General features: G+C 46.0%; 1 protein-coding gene across 1 annotated transcript in view; it reads left to right on the top strand.

Moving 5' to 3' along the window:
- LOC8025078 (medium-chain acyl-CoA ligase ACSF2, mitochondrial) overlaps positions 1 to 17293 on the top strand; it is a 182360-nt gene that overhangs the window by 90227 nt on the left and 74840 nt on the right. The window contains exons 8-9 of the mRNA XM_029981062.4: positions 7045 to 7140; positions 9936 to 10084. Of these exons, the coding sequence (XP_029836922.2) occupies positions 7045 to 7140; positions 9936 to 10084 (245 nt within the window). The remainder of the gene's footprint in view (positions 1 to 7044; positions 7141 to 9935; positions 10085 to 17293) is intronic.

The raw sequence follows: 17293 nt of genomic DNA, 5'->3' as shown, positions 1-17293 counted from the left end.
AGCGACGGCAAGAGCAGCTGATGGAAATCGCATAAATTATACCCACAGACACACCGACTTTTCTCGACATGCCGATTGCCAAATAAGTCGCTCGCGCGAGTGCTAGTGCGCTTTGGCGTCAATTTGTCGGTTCCGCCGCTGGGAGGCGGGCTTTTCGATGATGTGCGGTATTTTAGAGCGCAGCTCTTACGGTACGTTTACACCTGAGAAGAAATCCGCTCCCGGCGGCGACGACCGGGTTGCGTTTACATCTCTTTGCTTCGAGCGGCGGCGACGGCGCCGGCTGTGGCATCTGTTGTCGTAACATCCCATATATGACGAGAATGCGCGAGAGTTCCCACCTCTGTTGTCTCTCCCGGGCGTTGCTGCTCCCAGAAGAACGCGAGCTCATGACGTAGGCAGCGTCGCGCTGCACAAGACTTTCACTTCCGGTCAGCGAAACGCCTCGTTCGGCGACAGAACTAAGTGCTTGACATATACGGCTCGCCGTCGCGTTTTCCGCCCAGCGTTTCGCCCCAGCGGCAAAAGCTGGGCGGATTCGCTGGCGGATCCGTAAGTGTAAACGTACCATTAAGTGCCCGCTTTCGCGTCTCGCGGCGTCGCCGTCGGACTCGTCATCGTTGTCGCCGCAGGCGTAACCTCCACTCAAAATTTAGCGGGAAATTGAATTGGTGTTGAGGTTACATGGCGTCAATTTCTCCACTAAATTTAGAGAGGAAATTCACGTCACGTAACCTAACATCACTTCAATGTCCCCGCTCAATTTAGTGGGGAAAATGACGTCACATGACTTCGGGTCACGTCACCCCCATGAAAAAGTTCAGCAAGATGAGGAGAGAAGGAAAGGAGGAGGAGAGGACGAGGAGGGGAAGAGGAGGGGAGGAGGATTGAAATACCCTACCCTCCGTACCCTGCCCTCCTCCTTCTCAATACCTGGGGGGCTATGTTCCCTACTGAAAAAAACCATTTGAAATTCAAACGGGTGGCAAACTGGTCGCCCGTTTGAAATCAAACCTGTCGATCCGTTTGGATCAAACGTGATTATGGGATACGGGTACCCGTTTGGAAACGGCACCCGTTCGAAACGGTACCCGTTTGATACAGGTGCCCGTTTGATACGGGTGCCATATGGTACGAGTACCCGTTCGACATGGCACGTGACCACACCTTTGAACGTGCCCTTCGAAATGGCAAATTATGCGCTAGCCCTAAATGGGTATCGTCTGGGAGGTTGGTGATCTTAAACATATTTAAGACGTCCCGAAACTCATAAACGTATGTATAACATGGAGAAAACACTTAGAACAAATGCACTCGCGTAGGTGCTTGTAAGTGGACAGGAAAACCGACACAAAAGATTGTTTTCAATTCTCCTCGAAGTTTATTACCTCTTCTGTAGACAAGTACAAACGTGCAAGCGATCTGTGAACACTATACAGGTAGACTTTCGGGGAAATTATTCTCCTGGCTGCCGCGCGAATAGGCGCTGCATAATTCTTTAGATAATTTAGAAGAGTACGCGTAGAAGAACGGTCAATCGTTGCCAACACGTAGGTCGCAGTGCACTTACCATAACAGTAGCGGACTTGAAAGAGGTAATCCGTGATATTTGTCGACACGGTCAAAGCAGGACAACCACACAAACACAAACGAGAGGGAACGGCTCCTTGGAAGTTTCAACACGATGCGGCGCACAAGCTGTCATTTGCCGAACCCAACCAAACCGCGAGAATTTGCGACTTCTTTGAAGAATCGCTCGTTGCCGACATACACGTGGGTCTTTTCGAACACTGATAGCTTTGGTGCACATCCAATACGTTGTCGAGAGACATCCCAATAAGACCGCAGGGTTAGGCGACAGATTGAAGCAGGTAGGACGAGTGAACTTCGAGCAGCAACTGACAACGAGCAGACAAAGAAAAAAGCGGCTGCAAGGCGCGCCCTTCCGGATCTCTATGCTTATCAGCGTGTAGCTCGCGCGCTGCTGTGGGTCACGTGAAAGGGGTGACAAGAGAGGAGAGAGGGGGCGAGGTCAAGGCGCTGGGACCACCGGGACAGCCCATCTCCCTCTCCCGAGGCATTCCAGGGAGATGCGTTTTTGTAGTCCCGAAGAACAAACGCGCGCGCGCGCGCGCGCTCGAACTTTGGAAATGGCGGCGGGGCTGCCAGAAGCTCGGCTTGCGCCCGAGCGAAGAAAGAACTCAGCGCAAGCTTGTAGTTTGAGTGCTGCAACGGCGGGCGTGCTCTCGCAATGCTCGATGTTCTTACAGCCGCGTGTACGCGTGCTACCTTCGCTGCGTCTTGAATTAAAGTGAAACGGAGTCTAGACATACATTCTTTCACGCGGTCGCGTCTTCTGCGAGAGAGATTCGAGCTGAATAAGTAAATTGAGGCAACAAAGATGGACAAAGTATTCAAGGTCTGTCAAAAATATCGGCTCACCAACGTCGCGCGTTTACGTAAAACAAAAAAAAAAAGGTGTTAGTTTTAGTTGCAGTATAATCGAAAATCAGCGCAATTGAAATATAAATATAATTACTTGCATTACGCGGACGATCTGAAATCGATGAACCGGCGCTCCCAGCCTTCCGGAAAACATTGGCTGCCACGGCTGAAACGCTAGGCGTGCCCACGCCGCCGATCTGTACGTTCAATATCAAACGGGCTCCGGAGAGCCGTTTGATTAAACCGGTGCAGTTTGCAACATGGTCGCCGGTTTGAGCAAACGTGCGACAACTTTGCCCAAACGAGTCGCCCATTTGCCCAGACGAGCGACCCGTTTGCCAAATAGGTGACCGTTATGGCTCATACGGGGGACCCCTTTGAGCCATACGGGCGACCCCTTTGACAAACTGGTGACCAGTATGGTTAAACGGTTACCGGTATGGACCCGTTTATTTTCATATGGGCGCCAAATGGTTTTTTTCAGTAGGGTTGCGCTTTTTGCACTCCCAGGAGACTAGGGAGAGGGAAGTGACGTCAACGACACAGCAAACGCAGATTGGGTGTTGATTTCGTTTTATTCTGTCAACATCCAATCTGCATTTGCTGTGTCGTTGACGTCACTTCCCTCTTCCAAGTCTCCTGGGAGTGCAAAAAGCGCAACATAGCACCCCTGCGCTCTGGTTTCGCATTACAGAGACTCGTAAAAGTCTTTATTTCTTTACTGCATGCCTTAAATAACTTTTTTTATTGATATTTGACATCTCTCTTGTTTTAAAGGAATTTTTCGGAAAATAAGAATCGTTTACGAAGTGATACGTATTGTTTCACCGGCATAAAAAGAAGCGTTCTAACATCTCCTGCTCAGATATGCAGTCAGTAATTCGCTCATCTAACGCGTATCCGCTCTGCCACCAACCGCGCGTCATTAAGACACTTTAATGCCACCAGGCGTTTAGCCTATTTTTGCCACATTATAATATTGTATAATGCGCTAATAGTTTGTGGTTAGTGCTTATTTTCCAGTAGCCCATGAGTTAAAACCTAAAGAGGGCAGTAGCTCCTACACCATTCGAGAACCCATTTAAAGCATGGCTTACATATACTGTGTGATGTTATGGTTCTGCTTTCTTTTAGATATAAAATTACAGGATCTGAAACTAGCTTGAACTTTCAGAGTGCAGCTCTTAGACACCCGTTTCCGGCTTGAGCGGCGTGGGTGTCGGCGTTGGCGTCGCAGTCGGTGTAATCGTAAAGTAACGTGACCCCCCAGGTCACGTGACCCTCATATCAAGTGACCCTCATGTCACGTGACCCCCCAAGTCACGTGACCCCCTAGTCACGTGACCCCTCTGGTCACGTAACCCCCCAGGGGACGTGACCCCGCAGGTCACGTGACCCCCAGGTCACGTGGCCTCCCCAGGTCACGTCGCCTCCCCAGGTAACGTGACCCCCCAGGTCACGCAACACCCCCAGGTCACGTGACCCGCCCCTCAGGTCTGGGGGTCACATGACCCCTCCCCTCCCTCCCAAGATCACGTGACCCCCGTGAGGGGAGGAGGAGAAACGAGGGGAGCAGGGAGAATGAGCGGGGAGACTATCACTTGCCAAGATATTTGTTCTGATTCTACGTTTCAGAGCACAGCTCTTAGGCGGCCGTTTCCGGCTTGAGCGGCAAGGAGAACAGCAGTGGGAGGGAGGTGGAGGAATAGGGGGAGTAGAGAGGAGGATGAGGAGGGGGAGGAGAGAGAGGGAGGAGGAGGAGGAGAAGGAGGCGAGGGGAGGAGATTGAAGGACGAGGAGGAGGTGAAGGAGAAGCAGGGGTGGAGAAGGAGGATGAGGGGAGGAGGAGTAGCAAGCAGGATCACGAGGGAGGAGGAGGGAGGAGGGGTATACCCTCCCCTCAGTACCGTTCCCTCATCCTACTCAAGAGTTGCGCTCCAAATCGGCGTTACAGGGAGTCGTAAACGGCTTTCATTTTTTAATCTATTAATGGGCACTTTTTTATGCCCCGTACATATCGGATTGCCGAAGCATGCGTAGGGTGTTCAACATAGTTGCACAATTGTTTATTGAAATCAATCAATTGACATACTTTACCGAAAACCCCATAAATATCGGATTTAAAGTAACTCAGCTAAGTACCTAAATTGGTCGGTAGTCGGACAGTTGTTTTTCGTCTCCCTTTTTATATTGGTATTACTATTCCTACATTTAGCACGGCGGGAAAAGTGCCACTGTAAACTGCTATGTTAATATCTCTTCTAGAGGTTTCCTATGAGCACCGACATTGTCTTGAGTAATTTTAATATATATACCATCATTCCCGAGCGCCTAATCCCGTGGCATTGCATTTATCGTTGTTAAAATTTCATCACTCTTTATATCCCAAAAAAATAAATAATCTGGAGCAGGGATTGTGGGGCGGTTTGTTGTTGGTTCTTCGATAGTAGCTGCCAATGGACTGTCCATTGTGTTTAAAATATTGATTAAATTTACTTGCAAGGTTACATTGATTTTTACAGCCAGTAGCAGTCAATAATAATAATAATAATAATAATAATATAATGTAATACTTATGCGAACAGGAACAGCCTAACGGACTGAAGTCTTGCGCGAAAACAAGGCCTGGTTTGGCCTTGTTTTTGACTGGCACGTCGAGAATGACGTCGAGTCAAAGTCCGCTATCTGCGCGCCAATCTTTTTACTGATCTCGGCAATGACGGTCCCCAGACATTCAGTAAGGGTGACGGAAGCCCCTCCTGGGTGTTATTTTTTCCACTTTACTGTTTCGTTTCGATCAGGGTGCATTCCCTTCATTCAAGCTCTTTGGCGATTTTATTATTGTTTATTTTTTTTAGTTGATGCTGCTTGCATGGTTTTTAGTTTGTCCACTTCTTCTGCGTTGTTTTCACTCTTGTTCTGAATTCCTCAAATTTTGTATTCATAAATGACAATGAATAAGAGATTCCTGCCAGATCGCTCGTTACTTTACTGTCCGTAGCCTCTTGCTTTAAGGAGAGATCGAACTACGATTTCACCACTTCCTTTATAGTTGTAGGCTGCTTTTCAGACATTTTATTATTTATCTTTACTGCCCTCCCTAAGGCCAGGACCAGGGACACGTGTTAATCAACGACCGTTCGCGATTCAGCAGGGCGATCTAGGCAAAAAACTTAAGAGATAAAGGACTGAACAGTGCTTCTAAGCTACTTGGTCTACGTGTGCGCTCCGATGTTGACGTGCGTGAATCGCCTGCTGAAATGCTCGTGCTCCTCTGCAGGAACCGCTTATATGGGCATATCTGGAAGTCTTGTGGCTGTTTTTTAATGGTGACGATCGTCAGTGATGTCAGGAATTCTTGTTTGTTCTACCGGCTCTCTGCGTGATTTGTGCTGGCTTCAAGGTTTGTGCTTGATTGCGGCCCTTGCTGGTGTTTGGCAATGCACGGTATTCCTTGTAGAGACACATCATTGTGGCCACCGACAGCACGGGAGGCTCGCGAAATAGCAAGCTGGACAAGTCGGACGAGTTAGAACGGCGAGGAAGGTGATGATAGAGCCCACGGGTTTGTCTGCGCCGGCGGGAACAGGTCGTCATCGCGGCGCCGCTTGTCATTACCTAGGCATGAATTCTATTTAAAACAGAAAGCAGCTTTCTCCACATCACATCAGAACGGCCAGATGCCTCGCAAAACAATAAAGTGAGAGTAACAAGATTTTGCTTTTTTTTCAATTTAATGTTCAAGCTATTTTTTATTGCCGTATTGTCGAGCTTGATGTGCGTAAATAGCGGATATGATGACGTCAATTTCGTTGCGTATGCTCGCGCACACCAGGGGCTGCTGACTCTTGAAATGATAGCGCTCCGCTTATTGTAGACACTGAAATGTTCGGTTCACAATCCCCTTAAAGGTAGAGACTTAAGCTGATATATGTTTTTTTTTTTTTTTAATTCAGGAGAGCTTGTTTTGGTTATAGTCGGAGTGCTCACAGTTGTGGAGCGGTTTGGCGATATTTGCCTGCGAGGTTCAGCCCCACTGAGATTCCAGCGGGACCGCCTCCAGCGGTCGAATAGGAAACCACTTATGGAGGGCCTCTTTCGGTGCTCAGATCGGCTGCTTCAGGTTGGGCGCCATCGTGGTCGGGTTGCCTTGCTGCATCTCCGACCCGGAGCAATAATACGGAACATCCATTCAAGGGTAACAAACGACATTGATTGTATGAAGACAAGACGGGTAAGAAAACGACCAGTTGGCTTCCAAGAGCACGAGAGTCAGCTGGACGCCCACTATTAATATGGCCACATGAGGTCCGATAGACAGAAGAGTAGAACCACGTGAGACACTTATGATTCTTCTGCAGAAATATAAGGCGATTTTAACTAATGATAAAATTATATATGTACATATATAATATATATATATACAACATCCATGGCCTCTGCGTGCTGTGCTACAACCAAAGTTAGCCACTTGAATTCGCACCTTTTACAGCTGTTCAAATAAGGCATGACGGTATATATTTTTTGGAAAACAGAATCATTGTCTTCATACTTGACCAACATCATAAACTATCCGAATTTTATTTTTTGTAAACGCAGGGTACAACGGGGCAGCCCAAACCAGTGCGGCTGTCTCACTTCAACGTTGTCAACAACGCCAACTTGTTGGGGCGCGTCGCTCAATACCATCAACAGGTATTCTTCTAGTTGTTTGTACGGCCAATGAATGAAATAATTGAAGCCAGACTTTATTCTACCTTTACATTGATTTTAAAACGCGGATTATACAAAATAGCGATTGTGGGTAAATCGGGTGCCGGGTGCTTTATTCCCAGCGACTAAAATAATCGAAAAAGGAAGACTTCGGTAAATATTAATTCCTTGGAAGCAACCATGCCGACTGCGGCGGATGCCAGGGTACAAAATAGTGGCAATCAGCAAAATATGTTTTCTAAATTCCACTACGAGTTAATATTATTCGCGTAATCTGGCACATTAAAGTGAAAGACTTACCGCTCATTCACACTGGAAGCGGATCCGCGTTCGCAAAGCGGTTGCGAACGCGGTTGTATAAAGATCCAGTACAATTGCACGCGCACTCGATGACATCAAGAGCGCGTGCAAATGTACTGGATCTTTATACAACCGAGTTCGCAACCGCTTTGCGAACGCGGATCCGCTTCCAGTGTGAATGAGCGGTTACTGAATGTCACTGATATATGGTATATTGTCAAATATTGCGGAAACGCCCCCTCCATTCAAGCGCATAGCGGTATATATTCAACGCTCGAACACACACTGTCGCACGCTGACTGATTTACAACAGAAAGCTCTCGACTACCGGCGATGTGCACGATGTACGTGATGTGCGACATGTGCCATCAGATATGTTTCTGGGTTGCATGACTGATCAAATGGTCACTATGTCTTCTTAAGGAAGATTCATTTTGTGATGCCTCTGTGAGCGAGAAGCCGTATCTATTTAGGAACAGTGGACATCACGCTGCTTTTCTAAAACCATGCAAACGTGGCGAAACAAAATAAAGGAAGTGCTTACATGAATGTAAGGGTAAGGGGCTCATTGCCCCAGGCGACCTCCGATGAGCGGACGAAGAGATTCAGGGGAATCGCGTGGGTGGTTGGTCTTGCTTTATTGAGGGAGTTTACGGCGTTGCTCCAGTGGTCGGCGACTACATTGCATGTCTCCATGAAAAGGGCCAACATTGTGAGGACCTTTTTGCTTTCGCAGACCGTATAGGGGCTGGTATCGTGGGGATGGAACGGGTGATGAAACCTTACCAGCTAGTGGGGGCCTGTAATTGCAGTTTTCCTTTAAAGCGTACCAATGCTGGCGAATACAGGCTGCGATTAATTCCTTCGTACCCTAAGTGTATCAATTAAAAGGATTCGCGGACATCGCGCGCATTCTAAGCCCGAAAGCGTTACTGCAGGACGGTGGTCGTTATTTGTTTAAGCTCGTGCTCCGGAAGATCCATGTTTCTTGAGCACGGGAGGATCAGAAAGGATGCAACGTGTTACGTATGGTTGTTGAAGGCTTCCGGAAAAGAGGCTTTGCCTACCTGATGTATTTCTCGCGACAGAGTGTACATTGGAAAAGATAAGCCACATTTTCTTGTCGCTCTCAAAGCTGTCATTGAGGTGATAATCGAAATGAGATTTTGAGCCCGCCGCTATGCTGGGAGGAACAGAGTATTATCAGAAAAGACTAAGTGACGAAACGAAGAATAACTGAGGAAACTGAAACGTTTAATAGGGCGAACTGGTGCCCAAAACAAAGAAGAAACAGAAGATAACAAACAACAAAGCGCCACGGGCGTCGAAGTCGGCGTAACAGCATGATCGTTCGAACGCTCGGGCGATATTGACTGCGGCTCGGCACGCGGAGCGCTTTATCTACAGTTTACGCTTGGGCTTCTGAAACAGTCGGCGTAGAATGTTCAGCGCGTGGAACATTAAAACCTTGAGCAAGGAACATAGCTCTCGAATTTACCAGAACATTAAACGTAAAGAATAAATAAGAGACGCGTCGCTCCCAGAAATCGAACCCTGGGCTTCCGCACGAGAGTTAAGCGCGAAAACCACTCGGCCACGCACGCCGTCGCGCGCCGACGCGCGTGTCAGTATATTCGTCTTGGAAAACGCTGACGTTCTGCTATCGTTTATTTTATATTCATATATGCTCAAACAGCCCAGTGGAACAGTTAAGCAACACATACTAAAACTCATACAATCAGGGATGGTTGGATGGTTTGAATATATAACCTGTTGTTATAAAACGAAATAATAAAAAAAGCAATGATGAAAAACGTTGCTACAGCGTGGCCAGAAAAGCGACGAAATTGTTCTATTCGTAACTTCTTTTCTTTGTCACTTGAGAAGAGATGGTCGGGCTCAGTTATGAGGTTGTTGGATTAGTGCGCTCTGCATTTAAGCCGTACAAAAACCTCTGTTAAGAATGCCGCGTACAGTTGTGTGCAGCACACACGCGCTGTTGCAAGATGTCACTGATTTCCTTGAACGATTTCCAACAGATTCATTCCAGCCAAAAAAAAAAAAAAATGTACTCGATTCCTATTATGGTGGCCTCTCTTCTTCCTGACGTCACACGAACAAAGGTCGAAACGGCCCCTCGCAAGACCACCAGAACTGAAAAAACAAAAAAAAATTGATGTAATGACGTATTTCCGGGGATAATGTCGTAGTGCACATGGTTATCAATATTTGCTTTCACTTTGCAATTTAGATGGGTCAAATAGATTATAAAATACACCTTCAACATCACTAAACCTATCTATACTCAGTACAATTTTCACAATCAAAGTGCCCAGATAATGTTTCGTGCAAAAGTTCACTGAACGTATTTGGTGACAGTTTTATCTGCCGGGCTTACGACAATGGCGGGCCGTACAAGACTGAATATGTTTTTTGTTAATTGTCTTAAGGAACCAAACAACTCCTCTTGTTTGCAGCGTGAAATCATCTGCCTCAACTCTGATCTGATCTACGGATTCGGCAGAACTATGGGGGTGTTGACTGCCACGATCTTCGGTTCCACCGTGGTGATGCCCGGTACAGTATTCCTGCCCAAATTGGTCCTGGAGGCCATCGAAAAGTACAGGTGACACGAATCTTTCAATAGTATTTTACTCTTTTCTTTACTCATCCTTTTTCTCTCATATTACAAACGGATGGCTCTATAGCGGCTTTGGGGCCTAATTGATCCTATAAACTACGTGAATAGGTTATGAAAGCAGAACCATGTTTCGAGTGACCCATTTTCTGAAGATTCGATGTGATCGTTAATTATAAGAATCTGTCCCTATTACTTTTTATGCGCCGAATGCGATACGTCAATGACACTTCCGTTTTTATAGGTCCGTTTGGAACTTTGGTAGTCCTGTAAATACATATTATCTCAATGTTGCGTGTTTAAACAATTCCGTCAAATTGACAAGCCCAATCTTTGTGTAACGTTTCCTTCCAGCCAAACGGGAGGGATTATAAAAGTTTACGTTTGCGGTGTTGATGTTTTCCTTTTAGTATATGGATATTATTGTGTAAAGCTGGCTCTGTGATAGGATATTCAAATTAAATTATGGCGCGAAGATTAAGTGACATTGCCTTGTTCGTAGCCGTGTTGACATCACGCGTGGGACCGACACGCATAAGCCGGGTTTTCTTTTCTCCTCTGTAGGTTTCGTATTTCAATTTCTTACTTTATTAAAAGTCAGTACATCCTCGCTAGCATTTTTATAAATGGATCTGCACTAGTGTTTTGCCAGCGCATTGTTGTGCTGCTGTTCTGATATCGACATCAGTAAGGCCATTTAGTGGATTTTATTTTGGCTCAAGCTCGCCACATTAATTTTTTCTATTGTTTTGTCAGTTGTAATTTGTGACAATATATGACGCGCAAAATATTAAACCGAAGGCTTCGGCGAATACCTCTAAGAACCCCTAAAATAGTGGTAGTTAAGAAGAAAAAAAACAACACTTTCCGTAAACGAACGGGCAGTCAAGTCCGACGTCAAGAATGGCGGAATACATACAAAGTAGCTAAATAATTCACTAAAGTGTATTAATTACTTTTTAAGCAGGGAAAACGAACATATGGTTCCATTTAAAAACAATGCTAAGCATAAGTGAACACCAATAAATCAAGTCATTCGATAAATATATAAGACATGGGCAGCCTTTTAAATCTCAACACGATTCTATATTTAGGGCTCCTAACGTAGCGCTTCTTTGCAACAGTGGTCTCGCTTTCCGGTGGCACAGACGCGCGACGCACGTGCGCCATACTTCACCTCATCCATCGAGGGAGGCGGTGGCTTCGCGCTGGGCCACCGGGGAGCAGGGCTGCTGGGGAAGAGATGCGATCGGGTGGAAAACCGGAACTTAGGAACGCGTCAAATTCGAGCGTTTTTTTTTTTTTTTTCGAAACATCGTAAAATGTTGTTTCTTGCCTTATGTCTATTCAAATTGAGTTAATTTAGTGATTTTCAACAGTGCTTAGCAAGTTTCTTATTAGAACAGAAGTTTTTGATTTTTTGATAATGAGTAACTGAATTATTACAGTCAGTCAAATATTGAGAGAATCAATGTTTTTGGAATCCTTAACGTCCGCCGTGGCTGGCAGTTTGTAAACGAAAAGGGCTTCTGTTTTACCGCGATAGCAGTTTCTGGAACACTGCCGGGTTTTGCGTCGTCGACCGCGATAAATGTCGGCGAGGGCCATTTCCGGCACTCCGCCAAAAGATTCCACACTGACGTCGCGCAACTGACGTCACGCCCCGCATCGCGTCACCTATTGTCTGACGTCAGCTGACATCATCACATGACATTGTCATTTCAAGTGCAGTTGCACGTATCACCACGCGACTGAATGACGTCAGGTGACACCATCAGTCGCGCGATGTCATGACATCACGTGACAATACGTCGTCATGTTACACCATGACGGCACGTAGAAACAAAAATATGAAACTGCTCATAATGAAAAAAAAACAATCAAACAATGCTTGCTGGCTGATTATACCAGAAAGTTTCTCATGCGATAAAAAACATACAGCTAGGTGGGTGTTAAGCCGGCGAAACCACGGGTGTGAAATTAGGTGGAGCTACAAGGCTACAGACTTCAGTGTGCGATTTTGGAAGTGCTCTTCAATTACCACATGGAAGTACTAGTTTTCTTCGGTAAAATTGTTCAAAGGGTTCTCGATAAGCTCTCTACATAATACACCCTTGTTGGTTCCAAAACACTATGGAATTTTCGGCCGGTGTGTTACTCGGTTTAAGACGAAACGTCTGTGCGGACTCTATGGTGCGCGTACGGACACCTTCAATGCTTATTCAGTCCACCTGTTCTGAAATGACACTTTAGTGGCACCGATGCCACACCTCAGTTGTAGCAGTGTTTCGGCATCCGGGTTGCGTAAGTGTCCTGAGTTTTTCTCAACTACCCCAATTATAGGAGTTTTTAAAAGCCTGAGCTGAAACACACGGTATACTATTTCACAAAAGGTTAGCTAAATTACTCCAATGAAAAGTACACATCGCGCAGAAAAAAGGTTGATGTCTTATGGATCTCTGCGAAAGGCCTATTTATATGAACTAGAAATTTTCGGCATATTGTGGTTCCTAATTCGCTTTATCTATATACATTTCAGTTAGTAAATGAAAATATATTGGTTTCATTAGAAGCTGTGTGGGCATCGGTCTTATATCATAACGTTTGCCCCTTCCCAATCATTGAATCGCGAGGAAATGTCCCAGCCCTCTTCCCAACAGATTATAGCGACAGGGCAGCGCCATTTTTTTATGCTCTTGCCGGCGTTATGTTGGACTAGCTCAAATTTATGCCCACTGTACTTACCATGACTTTGGGACAAGACCGATAAGATGCGAGATACCGCAGCGGCGGTGGTCTATTTATTCAACAAATCCTTTGCAAGAAAGCTGTCTACACACGCTCTAAAGTTCGGCCTGGGTACAGCCTTATTTCTACAAAATATAACTGAATGGCGTCCAGTTGCTTATGGCTCAAAAGCACTCGCAGGCAATGAGACGAGGCCGTCACACATCGAAAGATAAGCACTTGGAGACACCAATAGTTAAAAAAATATTGTGGTTTGTTCATTGATTTTATGAGTTCATTTATTGTGATAGCGACAAATACAAGCCATTAGTTTCGATTAAGAAAGCAACAACTTAGGAGACATGTCGTTACGGCTTTAGCGTTTTTTGATTTGCCTCATGATGTACGACTACGAACTTCAGAATGTTCCTGGCAAGCAACTGCTCCTGACAAACATACTTTCAAGTGCGCCCCTAGAGATAACTGCGTTTGACCAGAATAAAGATAACGGCACTAAAATGCATACAGAGCCGTCATTTCTGTCAAATACTAGTGAGTAAGCAGAAATCGATGTTCTGGTTTTTGCAGCTCGAGATCATGAAGAGCTACACACAATATGACGTTTGCCTGAAGCGCATAAGGAACTTGAGGAACCTATTAAACTAGTCGCCCTTTGACTGACTATGAAATTCCATCGTTATGAAAATTTCAGACTGCTGTTCCAAAGTCTCTCCGAAGGAGCTGCTTACGAGAATGCATAACGACCACCTTGGCATCACTAATTGTCAAAAGAAGGCAAGGACGTTGATGTTTGGGTGCGGAATGACGTGTAACAATCAAGACATAATCGGTCTCCGCGAGACGTGCAAAACACTACGCCTATCGACAGCCAAAATCGAAATTTTGGGGAGACTGACACTTAGCCAACCATTAAAACATGTGGGTCCTTCGTTGGAATTCTAATATATATATATTATAGTTTTCGACGCATACTCAAACTTTTTTAGAAGTTTAACATCTATCGGACAAAACTTTTTAAAGTGTGTTTAAACAGCGTTTACATTTCGTAATGCGAGGACTCGGAGCGTTCGCTTCCAAGACGAATTTGAACGCCTGCCTTCAAATATAGGATGTCGACAATCCAAAGGATTGGAAAAAAAGTATGGAAGTTGTAATGGAAGATTTCTTTTCTTGTTTGCTGAAATACTTATTCTAGCCATTAGAAGGAACAAAGTCTCCTAGACAAGCTTTTTCGGGTCGCCAGATTTGTTGCACAATACGTAACTTTATAATCAGGCTCCACGGACGTTTCACGAAACAAAAATAAAGAAAAGATAATTGCCAACGCCAACCATCTCGGCAACGTGCTGACGTTGTCCGTGTACGACCAGATGATGGCTGTATTACGAAGGCTGATGACGACAGTGCTTGTATGAATATCATACAATATCACACAAAAAGTTAAGTGCAACTTTCATAAAATAAGGAACCATATCATCCAACATCTGAAGGCTTCGCTTGTGACAACAGCCGAGTAAAATGACCATATTATCAGCGCACGATATTTCGTCTGGCAATGAGACTCACACGACGTCGCGACAACATAAACACATCGGCATTCCTTAAAACGATGTTCTTATCATAGGACCGTGCTGTACATTGACACGCACGACAGTGTGTTGTCAAATGTCCTGCTGCTAACAGGTTTTTTACTGATGTAGCATGCTCCCTTTTCCGATCGTTGATGCATCTCCCGGTTTGTCCAATGTAACCTCGGCCAAATGGGAGCGGAATGTGCTACACCAACTCCTTTTCACACGGGGTGTATTGAGACTTGCGAACTGCGCCACAAACCCTATCTTTGTTGCTTAGCTCCTGGTTAAGCCAGAGAAACATGAAAATGGCCTTTGACAAAGCCTCATCCATGTCTCGCGGGGTTAACTTGGAGCAAAGCAATGAGTGGGTGTGTGGCGTAGCTCACAAGTCTCATAACCCTTTGTGAAAATGATATGGTGCACCATATTCCGCTGACATGCGGCCGAAGTTACATTGGACAAACCAGGCGTTGCATGAACGATCGAAGGATGTAGCATGCTAGTTTAGCAAAAAAAAACAACAAAAAAACACTGTCAGCAGGAGTACATTTACCAACTCAGTGTAGTGATTATCAATGCTCAGCACGGTTATATGACGTAAACATCGTGAAAAGAAGCAGGAAAAAAGTTGAAAGTAAAATTCTGGAGGCCCTCGCCATTTCGAAAAAAAAACAAACATTGGGGTTTGTGTATGTTTATACAGCCTACAAATTGGTCTGCCTCAACGGGCGACCAGTCTCCCAGCTGTAGATGAGAAATTTGTCCAGTGCTGTACAACCGCTAGCCTGGAGTCTTTAACGTGCATTACGCGGTAGTGATACACGATCGCACGCTGATACGATGCTCATCCAGATCGAAACGGGCAGGGGTGCAAAAGCAAATTTTTATGTGTATGTTTATACAGCCGGAAGTTAGTCTGCCTCTGTGAGGGTCTGGTGTCTCAGCTGTAGATGAGCAATTTAGCCAGTGCCGTACAACCGCTAACCTGGGGTCTTTAACGTGCAGAACGCGTTAGTGATACACGGCCGCACGGCGGTACGACGCTCATCCAGATCGAAACGGGCAGGGGTGGGGATTGAACCCGAAATCCCTGGGTTCTGCGGCGCGAGCTTTTGCTCCAGGTGCTCCGAGCTGGTGCGCCCTAGCCCCCTCGGCCACCGATCACCCATTTCGCCATTGAGAAAAGGGGCCATGACTGCGTTAGTGCACCTTTTGTTGCGGTGCACGAGAAAGAAATAACGAAGTTTCTTCGAGGGTTCAATATTCGGTGAAGTAGGAAGGAAAAAGAATCAAATAAAATAGTACTTTCATGTCGATTTCATAGTAGAAGAGAGGGAAAAAGAAAACTCAGTTGTTACTCCAGCGATCTGTATTTGTTTCTTTGCGTGTAGGTTTATTCTAGTTCATCAGGTCTTATCTGGTGGACTTGCTAGTGCAATGACGAGCCCAAAAGGAATAGCGATTATTATGATGCTTAAATGTTCGCACGGGTAGAGTCAGTACTTTGTCTGAAGATGTCCAACGCTGGAATTTTAGTCTAGGAGCAGAAAATATTTAATCTGAGCAGTCTACACCCGGTCTACGTAGGTAATGTCCAACCTTCAATAAAAAAAAACTTGGCCTAAAACTGCTGTTGCCATTACGCTGATACTTGAAGGTGAACGTTAGCATTTCGTGCAGCGGTCAAATATAACAAAGCATAGTGAATGTAGCCTCTCAGCACTTTTCCGCGGGGTAAACAGTCCCGAAACCCCCTCCCCAGGGTACAGGGAGATCATGTCAATTAGGGCGTGCTTGAAGGAATTGCAGTGCTGAAAACGAAAGAGCCATTTCGTTGTTGGGCATACATTTTGTGAATACAGGGGTAACGGCACCGTGCGCTTACGGCCTCGTAAGATGGTGGTAAGACGACTGCGTGTCAAGAACGGCGTTGCAGGCTGATATATGTAACTGCAGCTCGTGTGCATCCACAGGTCTCCAAAACCGATCGCAGGTGCTTCCAGGGCGTCTAATTCGCACACCTGCGCGCTGATCACGGAACGTAAACAGGAAGGGAGTGGCGGAGAGTGGGAGGGGGGCGTTGAAACGCGCCTCAGTGATACGCCTGCCGTCCCCCGCTCTGCCGGCGATATTCGGTTGCTTAGGCTGTGGGGAAATCCCGTACCGACTTTGCGATTTCTATAACCGTGTACTCCAACAGCGTCCAAGAACCGCGATTGTTCCATTGCACTAACTAATACTAGCACATTAAAATATCGCTGCGCTTTTCAAGTATTATTAAAAGCTTACACTTCGGTTGTTGAAAAATCTCCTCAAACTAGCGTTGAAAAAAACTTAGCGCCTTTACTTTAAATTGACACAAATTCTCGTGGAGCGGGGAACGTTTTGCCTTATCAGATTAGTAGGAATCGGTCACAAGTCGTGTCGAAGCCTGTGGGTCGCCCAAGTTGTCGCCGCCCAATCGGGTCGAGCTCCGTTTGTTTCCCGAATAATCACGCAATATGACGAATGATAGCAACCATTTAACAGTTTGGCGACTCCGGGTTGGGAGCACAGCTAGGAGCTCGTCGTTCTTGCCCTAGCTAAAGTGAACTAGAGGAAGGTAGTGAGCTCAGCGAGCGATGGCGGCTGACGCACTTTGTGTCGACGGTACGAGAGGGCCCCACTAAAGCATGGGCTGGATGGAGCGGGTGAACAGACCGGCTAGAAATGCATTCGCTGCGAACTGGCTTTTTTGTCGTCGTCGATTCAGCATTGCACTTCGTTCAACATATGCAAGAGAAAACTCGGTGAAAAGATCTAAACGGGAGTCAGTTCGCCCTACCAAGCCGTCAAGCCAAACCAGCGCGCCGAAGGCACTCAGAACGCTCGGATC

This window comes from Ixodes scapularis, unplaced genomic scaffold (genome assembly GCF_016920785.2).
Source record: "Ixodes scapularis isolate PalLabHiFi unplaced genomic scaffold, ASM1692078v2 PGA_scaffold3__209_contigs__length_174095766, whole genome shotgun sequence".
Taxonomy (NCBI): Eukaryota; Metazoa; Arthropoda; class Arachnida; order Ixodida; family Ixodidae; genus Ixodes; species Ixodes scapularis.
This window is presented reverse-complemented; position numbering and strand designations above follow the sequence as displayed.